The following is a 13,814-nucleotide window of genomic DNA, read 5'->3' as shown; positions in this document are numbered from 1 at the left end:
TCGGCAGCCATTGAGATAGCAAATTTTTAATCGGTATTCGAATATCCGCATGTTTCATATCTCTCGCGGTTTGTGCTATTCCAAGTTTCTCAGATATCGCTTTTAGCTTATCCAAATCTCGGTGATCAATCAAGTCATAGATGTTCCACAAATTATCCAAAACGAGTTGAACAAATAACGGTTTTCGTCCTTTTTCTAGTGCGCCCTTTTCGATGCTTTTCTTTTTGGGACTGTAGAAATAATCACCCCACATTGCTTCTTCGAGTTGCGCCAACGGAACTCCCAACTTCTCTTGATACAGTTTAGCGAATGCCCTTAGCGTGAATCCCCAGCCATCTAACGCTGAACCGAAGAGAACATTTCCATTCGAGGGTGTGTAATAGATCCTCGAATCGTCTGTATCTTCTAGAGCCGATATCTGGTGATTAGCACTCAGATCTTCCTTTGCTAGCACATCGGACGCAAATATATTACCAACCACAGCATTGACCTGCTCCAGAACCCGTGTCAAGTGCCTGTACGCTTCCACTGGATCCATCTTTTTCTCCAACACCAACCGATCCACTTTGTTAAGTAACAGAACAGTCCTCAAATTCTCACTGTAGGCCTGCTTCAGGCAAATCCTTGTCTGGGGACACACTCCCTCTACGACGTCTACCACAACGATCGCTCCGTCGCAAAGCCTCACTGCTGTGGATACTTCACTACTAAAGTCCACATGCCCTGGGGAATCAATCAGGTTTACCAAATGTCCCTCGTAGTACAAAGCTATGCTACTGCTTTTCATCGTGATCTGTCGTTCTTGTTCATCTGGCCTGCTGTCCATGTAACGCAGCTTCCCGGCCAAGCGCTGCGAGATGATTCCATTACTGGCAATGAGCGAATCAGCTAATGTCGTCTTCCCATGATCTACATGCGCCAGAATGCAGATGTTGCGTATTCGCTCAGGTAGTGATTGCAGTTCTACCAGCTGGGAAAAGTCCACCCGCACCATGGTTCTGTTGGTAGGATAATCAGAAACTCGATCCTATTAGACATTTGTAAATAGGAGATATGTAGAATATATTAAAACCTACCTTGTGGATGATATCGAAGATAGATCTGCGCTCGTATCTGCGTACACGGTTAGAAAAAAGTACCTAATATTAGGTACTTTTCATTCAAATCGGGGGTTCAGTATGGGAACCCAAAATTAAGTAATTTTTTCTTGGAATTAAATAAAATTCACTTAATATTACGCAAAATATACTTAATTTTAAATAGAAACTAACCAAAAGTTATGTAAATTTCACTCAACTTTTGTAAACATGAGATTACTCAACGTTGGGTTCCCACACTTTAATGCCCTTGTTGAGTGGTTTTGCTCTTCATTTTATGACAACAAAGTAAAGAGGAAGGGAGATGCAAGAGAAAAAAAGTACCTAAAATTAGGTACTTTTTTCTAACCGTGTAGGTACGCGGAATATTCTCAGCGCGAAATCAACACACGTGCCAGTGCGGTGTTTGGGGTGTTTGTTTTTAAATTTCGAAGGGACGGATTGAAAGTGGAATATGTACAAAAGTGACACAACGATTTTTTTTTAAATTACGAGGGGTCCATATATTGTATAAACACGCACGCTCAGAATAGGTCTTTTTATATGTGAGTGCAATACCATTGCACAGTGACGTCACGCATGACTTTTGACAGGTACTGGTCCTGTTGTTTACAGACGACTTTATTTTAATTTTGAGATATTTCTATCATTCTTTGGATTTTCTGATCGATAATTACCTACACTTATCGATAATTACAGCCTATTGACATCCTACACTAATAAAAATCCACACATTTTTATTGGCAAAAATCTAAAGAAATTTCCAAATAAATTTTATGTGTGCGTTAATAACCACCCGCTATAGGAGAATCCACATAAAGGTTATTAGTTAATAACGGTTATGTGTGTTTCCACATATATGCTATGCGAATTCACATAGCCGTTATGTGGGAAATGCTATAGTCAAAATTTATGTGTGCCACACATAATGGATATGATTGGATTTTTGTCGGTGTATTGTTTAGCCGATCGCCAAATCGTAGCCAGGATGTCCCGGGCTATAATTTTTTTTCATACTGCGTTTCAATGATGACAGCGGTCTATGTCTATTGATGATGATGACACCGCGCTTGTCACCGGCTCGGATAATTATCAATATTTGACTGCGGAATGTACAGAATGTCTCTAACATCGTGAAATATGCAGATTTAATTTGGAATAAAAAAATTCTAAGTCCGAAACGTAAACAAAATAGTGAGGTTAGGTTTGCCGCGCGCAATGACCTATTGACCCACACGCAGAACTAGAACAAAGCGGTTTTAGATTTGAATTTAAACATTATTGTCATTATTTATTTATTTAATCAGACTAAGGCCGAAGTGGCCTGTGCGGTATATAAGAGTCTTCTCCATTCGGCTCGGTCCATGGCTACACGTCGCCAAGGAGGGTCCGCAAGTCATCTTCCACTTGATCGATCCACCTTGCCCGCTGCGCACCTCGCCTTCTTGTGCCCGTCGGATCGTTGTCGAGAACCATTTTCACCGGGTTACTGTCCGACATTCTGGCTACGTGCCCGGCCCATCGCAGTCGTCCGATTTTCGCGGTGTGAACGATGGATGGTTCTCCCAACAGCTGATGCAATTCGTGGTTCATTCGCCTCCTCCACGTACCGTCCGCCATCTGCACCCCACCATAGATGGTACGCAGCACTTTCCTTTCGAAAACTCCAAGTGCGCGTTGGTCCTCCACGAGCATCGTCCAGGTCTCGTGTCCGTAGAGGACTACCGGTCTAATTAGCGTTTTGTAGATTGTCAGTTTGGTACGGCGGCGAACTCTATTCGATCGGAGCGTCTTGCGGAGTCCAAAGTACGTACGATTTCCAGCCACTATGCGTCTCCGAATTTCTTTGCTGGTGTCGTTTTCGGCAGTCACCAGTGAGCCCAAGTACACAAATTCTTCTACCACCTCGATTTCGTCACCACCGATGCAAACTCGCGGTGGGTGGCTCACATTGTCTTCTCTTGAACCTCTTCCTATCATGTACTTCGCCTTCGACGTGTTGATGACTAGTCCGATCCGCTCAGTCTGATGTAGGCTTCCTCCATCTTCTTAAAGTTACGTGCCATAATATCTATGTCGTCGGCGAAACCAAATAGCTGGACGGACTTATTGAAAATTGTACCACTCGTGTTAATACCTGCTCTTCGTATTACCCCTTCCAAAGCGATGTTGAATAGCAAACACGAAAGACCATCACCTTGCCGTAACCCTCTGCGGGTTTCGAAGGGACTCGAGAATGCCCCTGAAACTCGAACTACGCACATCACTCGATCCATCGTCGCTTTGATCAACCTTGTCAGTTTATCCGGAAAGCCGTGTTCGTGCATTAGCTGCCATAGCTGGTCCCGATCGATTGTATCATATGCGGCTTTGAAGTCGATGAATAGATGATGTGTGGGCACGTTGTATTCGCGGCATTTCTGCAGTACTTGGCGAATGGCGAACACCTGGTCCGTGGTGGAGCGTTCGCCCATAAAACCCGCCTGGTACTGCCCCACGAACTCCCTTGCAGTTGGTGCTAGTCGACGGCATAAAATTTGGGAGAGTACCTTCCCAACTAACAATTTTGGTGCTAAAAGCTTCAACTTCTAGCCTTTGGCTGTATAATATTTGAATACAAGCAGCCAATGCTGAATAAAAGAAAAGCCTCCGCAAATAATCCATTAAACTTCAACTCGACTATTACCCAAATATCTATCAGCTAGTCAGTTTGTACCGAATATATTTCATCTTTTATCTTTTATGCAGCTTTCATATATTCTTAAAACAGCTCTGTCTGAATTAGCAACAAAGCTCATCGGTTAAGAGCTCATGTATGTAATTGAGTTGCTTGTTAGCAACTTCCCATATTACGGTGAGTAGCATTCACAATGAAAACATTTTCGCTGTTGTTATAGCACTAACAATATAGCGTAATGGCGCTATAAATGAACTAACGAAGCTTTTAGGCTACTTCTGTATCTTTGAAGATTACACAACGTTTAAGTAAACCTTATACTGCTTCTTTTAATAGCTTATCAGTATGGACGTCAAAACTGCAATGTTTACATTTGATTTTTGTTGCCGGAGCTGTGTATGAGCAATTGATTTTTGTAATGCAGCTACATACAAAGGTGTTCACCTGCTTTTATAGCAACTGACAAAGCGCTGTCATTAATGCTAGCAGATAGTGTAAGAAAACAAGCCATTTAGAAGCGATATTTCTGTTGACGGCTGCTGTTAAACGATTAGCAGCAGAGTAGCATCTATACAGATCGAGAAAATGTTGCCTAAAAACAATTTCAACGATGATGCATTAAAGTTACCCAAAAGAACATGCTGATAAATGTTTGAATAATGGTTGAAATAATGCTGAAAGCATAATTTTTAAGCTTATGTGCTAAAAGCAGCATGTATACCTCTTTCTAACGTTTATACAGCATGAATCCAAAAATAGCGTTAGCAAAATAACCAATAGGGTATGCGAAGAAGCACATTCATAATTTTCTTTGTTATTTACATATGTCAAAGTGACGGTGATGACAGAGCAGCGGCCATTGAATCAGGAGATCAGGAGTTCGAATCTAGAGGTAGCAACAAAATTGATATTGCAGTTTTCACAAAAAAAAAACATTAAATAAACTCCGAAATTTACTCTCCTCTCAAATAATATTTAATCAAATTGAATTCAGTGGCTGTATAAAATTTATTTAACAGATTCACAAAATCTGAATAAGCGCAATTGAAGCGAATTATATTACTAAATGGTTTAGTAAAGATTGAGAAAAAATTGTGTAACATGCTGTAAAGTAGTTGTGCCGGCACGTCAAAAATAGCTGAATAGATTCGCCAGATTTGCTGGTAAAGGAATTGAATAGAAGTTATTGATCATATGTATAGCACACATATTCAGCTTGAAGCCATATAAACGAGTTGAAATAACATTTACATTGACATTAAATGTTAGTTGGGTTGTAGGCGGCGTTCAGCAATGTGATTGCGCGGTAGTTGCTACAATCCAGCTTATCGCCCTTTTTGTAGATGGGACACACGACACCTTCCATCCACTCCTGCGGCAAAACTTCCTCCTCCCAAATCTTGGTAATGACCCAGTGCAGCGCTCTAGCCAGTGCCTCACCACCGTGTTTAAATAGCTCTCCTGGTAGTTGGTCAACCCCAGGGGCTTTGTTGTTCTTCAGCCGGCCAATCTCCTCCTGGATTTCCTGGAGATCCGGAGCCGGTAGAATTATGTCCTGCGCGCGTTCTCCCAGGTCCATCACCATACCGCCATCTTCGTCTGCCACATCGCCATTCAGGTGTTCTTCGTAGTGCTGCCGCCACCTTTGGATCACCTCACGCTCGTTCGTAAGAAGGTTCCCGTTTATGTCCTTACACATATCAGGCTGTGGCACGTGGCCCTTACGTGAACGGTTTAACTTCTCATAGAACTTTCGTGTGTTATTAGCGCGGTACAGTTGCTCCGTTTCTTCACGGTCTCGATCTTCCTGCTGGCGCTTTTTCCTCCGGAAAATCGAGTTTTGTCTGTTCCGCGCCTGTTTATATCGTGCCTCGTTCGCCCTCGTGCGATGTTGCAGCAATCTCGCCCATGCTGCATTCTTCTCTTCCACTAACTGCTCACATTCGCCGTCATACCAGTCGTTTCTCTGATCCGGGGCACCGTGCCAAGTGCAGCGGTTGCGGTGCTACCAATGGCGGATCGAATATCTCTCCAGCCATCTTCAAGAGACGCTGCGCCTAGCTGCTCTTCCGTTGGAAGTGCCACTTCCAGCTGCTGCGCGTATTCTTGGGCTAGTCTACCATCTTGTAGCCGCCCAATGTTAAGCCGCGGCGTCCGACTTCGACGCGTGTTGTACACCGTCGAGAGTTTTGAGCGCAGGCATACTGCAACGAGGTAGTGGTCGGATTCAATATTCGCACTGCGGTAAGTGCGGACGTTCGTGATGTCGGAGAAGAATTTACCGTCGATTAGAACGTGGTCGATTTGGTTTTCCGTTTCTTGGTTAGGTGATCTCCATGTGGCCTTGTGGATATTTTTGCGGGGAAAGAAGGTGCTTCGGACTACCATTCCGCGGGAGGCTGCGAAGTTTATGCATCGTTGGACGTTGTCATTCGATACGGTGTGCAGACTATCCGGTCCGATGACCGGTCTATACATTTCCTCCCTCCTACCTGTGCGTTCATGTCACCGATGACGATTTTAACGTCTCGCAGTGGGCATCCATCGTATGTCTGCTCCAGCTGTGCGTAGAACGCTTCTTTCTCGTCGTCGGGTCTCCCTTCGTGTGGGCAGTGCACGTTGATGATGCTATAGTTGAAGAAACGGCCTTTAATCCTCAGCTTGCACATCCTTGCGTTGATTGGCTGCCACCCAATCACGCGTTGGCGCATCTTACCCAGCACTATGAAGCCGGTTCCCAGCTCGTTGGTGGTGCCACAGCTTTGGTAGAAGGTAGCCGCTCGATGCCCGCTTTTCCACACTTTCTGTCCTGTCCAGCAAATCTCCTGCAGCGCCACGACGTCGAAGTTGCGGGGATGTAATTCATCGTAGATCATCCTGTCGCAACCTGCGAAACCTAGCGACTTGCAATTCCATGTTCCAAGCTTCCAATCGTGATCCTGTATTCGTCGCCTAGGTCTTTGCCGATTATATCGAGTCGCATTATCTCTTATATTGTTCGTAATGATTGGTTTTCTAGGCGGCTTATTGGGCCAGCGCAAACCTCCTGTCTCGTCGGAGGGCCGTCGTGTCAGGGCTGTTTAGCGTCCCACCTAACACCAGGACTTATTGTCATTAGCGGAAGTTAAACATTTGATTGATTTTAAAGTATACTATCGTTGATTTAAATTTAAACTATATCGGAATAGCTGATGTTGATTGTTTTACTGTTTATTCGAGCTGGCAGACATTCTGTTAAATGAATAGTTCTGAAAAAGATTCAGCGAGAAAAATGTTGGTGAGTGAAAATAATGGGATAATTTCGCTTCGACCGGATACTCCACACTTGATTGCGGAAAATAAAAATGACGCATCCAGAAACGCTGATTTTGCACACAGCCTGAGCGAATAGTGGTTCGGAAATCGACGAAAGAAATCTTCTCCGGACATTTCCCCACGAACGAAAGGATCAGCCACATTCTCACCATCAATGATCATCTTGATTGAGATTCCGGTTGTTCACCTCGAAAAGAATGTGTTAGCTGCTGGTGCGTCGCAAAATAAACCGTAAGTATCCCAATATCCCGCTGCAAGAAGAAATTCATAACTATCCATTTTTTGCAGATCTTTGTGGCAGATTATGTCTGAAACGTTCTGAGCCTAGAAGCAGATTCAACTTCGCCAACCGAAGAGGAATACAGAAAAAAAAAACTAACGAAATGGAGGTTGTGGAATGCGATTGTGGTTCTCGATATTCATCAAACCGACTTTTATAGATTCGCAGCAAAACATGTGAAAAGTAAAAGTGCCTTTATTAGAAAAACTGTACATAGAAAACAATAAATTTTAATGATTATTCCATGAATAAAACATTTGTTGTTTCAAAATATAATTTCTATACTGACAGGCAAAACTAAAAAATAATGCAGAATCCACCAACTGACAATAATAACGCAAAACAAAACTATACTAAATACGTATAAATCAAAGTTATACTAACGCTGTATTACTGTCACATAAACGAAGCTGGGGTCAACCAGGCGAATAGAGATTTAGCGTAACTTTGAAACTATTTAGTATAGATTTTTTCCAGACTAAGACTAAACATTAGACAAGGAACAAACATAATATTTTTCCCCTGATGAAAACACCAACCCCGTGTCGAAACGTTGGACAAATATAAATCTTGTTTTAATCCTTAAAGACTGCGTAGCCGTTTTGAGTTAAAATAGCATATTTAATAAATCTATTTTATGTCACATTCCTACATATGAACTCAAAATATTCGTGTACAATAGACCTGTGCGCCGCCGCGCCACGCCGCCGCCGCCGACACTTATTGACGTACGCCGACGCCGGTCAAGGTGTCGGCGGCGCGCCATACGCCGGATGGCTCCACGCCGCCGAATTTCGTACTTCACGCCGATGATTAGCCAATACAAAAATCTCAATATACAGTGCGTTTGCATCTGCCGAACCAAGGCAACCTGTCAGGCATCAATGAAGTAGCTATTATACCCAGTACTGGAATTTCTCATTTTCAATAAGAGATGTCACGCGATGTTTACATATTTGCCCCTTTCAAAATCTATTGAAACGCGAAGGATGAATGGCATGCTACAAAAATCTCAAGTGACAGGTCATGAAAGTGTGCAATATCTGCTTTATTTTTGTCTTTATTTTCACTTTCAACTCGGTGAATTAAAGAAGTATGATTAATTTATCGACTAGTCACTATTTTTCGCATATATCTATTAAAATAACTTAGGAATTTTAATTTTTAAATAAAGCACAACATCCTTCCATGACTGCCTTTCATGCGAAATTGATCAAAGTACCCACGATTCTTTCATTTGGTCGCCTGGAATAGAAAAAGGCGCTTTGCTCTCTGTCTTATGACGATCACGACCTTTTCCAGTACTGATTATACCTTTAGCAGATTTGTTTGCTTTTATTTCTGTCACTTTTACCCGCATTGGCGTGTTAAATGTTAGATCATCCAAGATCTTCTTGGCTAAAGAATGCAATAATGGTAACTTGGCTTCTGAAGCCAGTACGTGACCCACCAATTTGGACATTTTCTTCACTCTCCTTGTACTTAAATAGCGAGAATTGTTCTAAAAATAACAATTCTCAAAGAAATTTCTTGGTTTTCCTGAAATAATATCCGAAGGAAGTCCTTAAGGAAGTTCTGAAGGAATAATACCTGAAGAAAATTCTTAGAATCTTGAGGAATCTGAATTAACTCCGTCAGGAAGATTTTCTGAAAGAATTCCTGGGGAAAATTCCGAAGGAATTCTTAGAGGAATGTCCAAAAAAAATTCTTTAACAAATTTAAGCATATAGGTAATTCTTTAGTAGTTCTTTTGAGAATCTCTCTAGGAATTCGTACAGAGATATCTGAAAATTCGTCCTAGAATTTTGGAAGGAAAAGGCGGAGGAAATTCCTAAAGAACTACTAGATGAATTTCCAAGGGAATGGAAGGTTCTGAAAAAATCCAGTGGAATTGTTAAAATAATGTTCAAAGAAATTTTATACATTTTTTTTAAAGTTGGTGTGTATGTATGCATGTATTTATCCACCATCCTGACTTTAGTCTTGCTCTACATACGGCTCCATCCAATATTACAATCGAATTTAATTACCAATCTGTTTTCAATGCACTGCTGTGTGAAGGGCGAAAACGGAGGTGGTGGGCCCGTAAGCTGAGACACTTGCGCGAAGCCCGCAGAATACAGAGAATCTCCTTTCAACCGTGTAACCCAACAGATCAATAATTAGATTCGCAATCTTTTTTGAGCTTTTCAAGAGATGGCTTTTTTAAGAAGCGCGCGTTAAATCCATTACAACTGTGGGGAAGTGTACCCATCTACATGGGTAGATTTGTTTTAAATTATTCCAAAAAGAATTTCTGAAGGAATTCGTGATGAAATTGTCAGAATTAATATTAGGAGAGTTTTTGAAGAATCTCCAGAAAAATTGGTTTCATTTGTGGAGGTTTTTTAAACGAATTCCTGGAAAAATTTGATCGAATTACTGACGGAATTTTTAAAGGTATACTAGAATGAGTTTCTTGATGACTTACCGAATAAATTCCTGAATGTATTTCCTAAAGAATTATTTAAGGTATTTACAAAAAAAATCTGTAGAAATTTTCGAAGGAACTCCTGCAGTAAGTTCCCAAGGAATTCTTGAGAATATTCGAATATCCGCAATCACGATATTTTGGGAGTTTTTCTTGGCATGTAGTTTTGCTTCTAGAGTCAAAACTGAGTTTGTTTTACTACTGTCTGGATTTTTTAAAGAAACTCCTGGAGAAAATAAAAAATTCTATGTAAATTTCAATAGCTGTTTGGGAAATCCATTTAAAATGCCTTCGTAAATTACTTTAAGAACTCTTTCGAATATTCCTTCAGAAACTCTTTTAAAAATCCTGTTCGAAAATCTTTTCAGGTTCTTTTTCAACAATTCCTCCATGAATTTCTTCGAAAATTCTTTTTAGAAAAGCCACCAGGAATTAATTTGGACATACATCCAGGGATTTCTTCAGAAATTTCTCCGAAAACGCTAGGGAGTCATCTAGGGAGTCTTCAGAAAATTCCTTCAGTAAACCATGCAAAATACTGCAGGAATAGTTCCGAAAAGAATTCGACATTAGAAAAATCTCTAATAGAATTTTCGAAGAAATTTATAAAGGTATTTGAGTATTAAACTTATTTTCAATTAAAAAAACACCTGAACAACGGTTAAAAAATGAAGGAATACACGAACAAAAGTTTTGATGGTTTTCCAATAAAATTTCTGAAGAGATTTCCGAAAGAATTCTTAAAGTAATAAAAAAGGAGATTTTCGAAGGTCTACAGAAATTTCTGGAAGAGTTGCTAAAGGAATATCCGGAGGAATGTCCGAAGGTCTTCTTCTTCTTCTTCTTATTGGCATTACATTCCCACACTGGGACAGAGCCGCCTCGCAGCTTAGTGTTCATTAAGCACTTCCACAGTTATTAACTGCGAGGTTTCTAAGCCAGGTTACCATTTTTGCATTCGTATATCATGAGGCTAGCACGATGATACTTTTACGCCCAAGGAAATCGAGACAATTTCCAATCCGAAAATTGCCTTGGTATTTCTCCGAAGGTATTTCTATTAGAAATTCTGAAAGAAGTCCTGAAGAAAGTCCTAAATAAATTCCAGAGGGAAATTTTGAAAGAATACCAAAATTATCTTCCTAGTGTTTCCCAAGAATTCCTCAAATTACTGGAAGATTTCCTATTAGAAATACCTGAAGAAACTTCTGAAAAAAAAATCCTGGAGTTCCGAATGTATTCCTAAAACAGTGTCCATAGGTATTCTTATAGAACTTCTTGAAGGATTTTCTTAGGAATTCTTAAAGGAATTTTCAAAAGTATCCTAGTTTCAAAAGTAAATAGTTTCGAATGAATTACCTCCCAAAAGAGTCCGTAAAGGAATTTCCGAAGCAAGCCCTAAAGTAGAAGTAAATTCATGAAGGAACTTTTGAAGAAATTTCGGAAAGAATTTTCAAGGGAATTCTTGGTGGAAATTCTGAAAGAATTCATTAAGGAAAGTCTAAATTAATTCTTAGAATTCCTTTCTCGAATTTTCTGAGGCATGTCTTGAGGAATTTCCATACGAATTTCTGGATTTATATCCGAAGTACTTTCGAATGAACTCATGTGCTGTGATGTGGAAATGTCCTAGTGGATGATGTAATGTACACTTTTGCCGTGGAGAGCTATAAGCTATAGCTATTAGGATATTGTCTCCATAAGTCTGGCTGTAGGTATCAAGCCTGTCGCACCTATCCATCAAGGAAACCCATCCTCGTCCTGTCCGACTCTGCCAGCGTCATTTCCGCACTCCAGACGAGCCTAAGCACCCCTGGACCCAAAGTATCTTGGCGACCATGCTCCCGAACACGACCCTCGCTTGGGTTCCGGGACACTGCGGAGTGCCTGGAAACATCACGGCATATCTCCTTGACGGATATCAGGGCCAGCATCGTAGGTCATCCGTCCCGTTTGGTGACGTAAAAATCTGAATAAGGAAAGCAGTACTAGAAAAGTGGGAAAATTCCTGGATTGCCACAACTTCCGGATACCTTCAGAAAATGAAGGGAACCACATCGGCATGGACAGACCTATCCAACCTCAGAGAACAGCAAATCATCTCCCGGCTCCGGACACACACCGGACACTGGACACATACGGCTCTCGCATAATTTCGACGGGAGCCCTTTTCCAACTGCGACGTCTGTGATGTTCGCAACACCGTGGAACATTATGTCTGTCGATGCCCCAAATATCAGGCTCTCAGGGATACCTACGGGATATCTGCTAGCATCAGGAATGCACTATCCGACAACGCTGCTAGCACCGCCGCCCTCATCTCTTTCTTAAAAGATGGGGGCCTATACAAACTAATTTAACGGCTTCACTGGGACCCCGAGATCAATCTTGGGAGCAAGTTCCCACAACTCGAGGCTTTCGGGCATTCCATGGTTACCCCAAGGCTATAAGTCCCCACCTCTCCAGTGACCGGGCAGCCCGGGAACCCCATCCCGGGTCTGAGTCCCTCGCATCCTTAATCTCCGATTTCAACAAGTTCAGCTGGGGGCATCGCACTCCCCCAATTCCATTACGAGGGAATACGAGGCTTGACCGGGACATTAAGGGCGAGCCTCCTGCCTCAAGCCATTTAAATAATCTCCGGAGAGCAACGTCACCTGGACGCTGGACCCTTTTTTATTACTACCAAGATTTACCTGGATTCTTCGTACTTACTTTCCAATAGTTATATTATTTTATTGTCTGTTATGTTACGTCATAGTTTCCTCTTATCGACCACTTTTAGTCATTAACCACTTCTACTTAAATTTTAAAGTGTTAATATTAAGCTTAAAAATATTAATATTAAGTTCATTTGAATTAAAATTTGCCATTAGAAGATCCAACAGTTGGACCTGAGGGTGGCCATCCTGCCTCCTCTGCCTGCCAGGTGCCCCTGGCCTTAGTACTCTCGACGAGTGAAGAACATATTCATATTCACAATCGTTGAAAACAACACGTTGTGAATATATTCAGAGGAAAATTGATCAGCATCAGAATAACAGCAGGGAGTTATGGAAAATTTTAAAATCTTTGTTAAAACCCAATTGTTCCAAGCCGCGGTCCATAACTTTCAATGGCACAATAGAACAGTCGGAACAAACAATTGCTTGTAATTTCAATAGATATTTCATCGATAGTGTTTTATCAATCAATCAATCTATTGATTTGGTTGATGAACCCGATGAAATTAAACAGCCGGTTAATAGTAGATGTAGGCTCGAGTGTTTTCGCCCAATTACAATTGATGAACTTAAAAACATATGCTTTTCATTAGGTAAAACGGCTGGAGTTGATAACGTTAACGCTAGAGTTCTACAAGATTGTTTTCATGTCATTGGACACAAACTGCTGGACCTCATAAATGAATCACTGAGAACCGGGCACGTGCCGCAGGTATGGAAGGAATCTCTTGTGATTCCTATTCAAAAAGTTGCTGGAACGATTAAAGCCGAAGAGTTTCGTCCCATCAACATGTTGCACACATTAGAAAAAATATTAGAACTTGTTGTCAAAGGCCAGTTAGTTACATATTTGAATAGTAATAACTTGCTAATACAAGAACAATCGGGATATCGAGAAGGACATTCTTGTGAAACCGCATTGAACTTGGTGTTAGCCAAATGGAAAGAGATCATGGAGCGTAAAGATACTATCATTGCTGTATTTTTGGATCTTAAACGCGCATTTGAGACAATTTCTAGGCCCTTATTGTTGGAAAAAATAAAGCGCTTTGGAATTTCGGGTTCTGCATATGAATGGTTTAGAAGCTATTTGTCTGACAGAACTCAAAAGACTGCTTTTAATGATTGTGTTTCAAATCCCATGGAAAATAATCTTGGTGTTCCACAAGGAAGTGTATTAGGGCCCGTTCTATTTATTATGTATATTAATGACATGGGACGGGTTTTACGATTTTGTAATATTAATCTATTC

General features: G+C 41.2%; 1 protein-coding gene across 1 annotated transcript; it reads right to left on the bottom strand.

Annotated features, from left to right (window-relative positions):
• Positions 1 to 67: 67 nt before the first annotated feature.
• Positions 68 to 994, bottom strand: LOC134203239 (elongation factor-like GTPase 1; the record flags this gene model as incomplete). Its single annotated transcript, XM_062678118.1, has 1 exon — positions 68 to 994. A coding segment is annotated over exon 1 (927 nt), but the record flags the coding sequence as incomplete, so codon positions are not given.
• Positions 995 to 13,814: the final 12,820 nt, after the last annotated feature.

The sequence above is a fragment of the Armigeres subalbatus genome, unplaced genomic scaffold, assembly GCF_024139115.2.
Source record: "Armigeres subalbatus isolate Guangzhou_Male unplaced genomic scaffold, GZ_Asu_2 Contig1713, whole genome shotgun sequence".
NCBI lineage: Eukaryota > Metazoa > Arthropoda > Insecta > Diptera > Culicidae > Armigeres > Armigeres subalbatus.
Note: the sequence above shows the minus strand (reverse complement) of the source record. Positions and strands in the feature narration are given on the sequence as shown.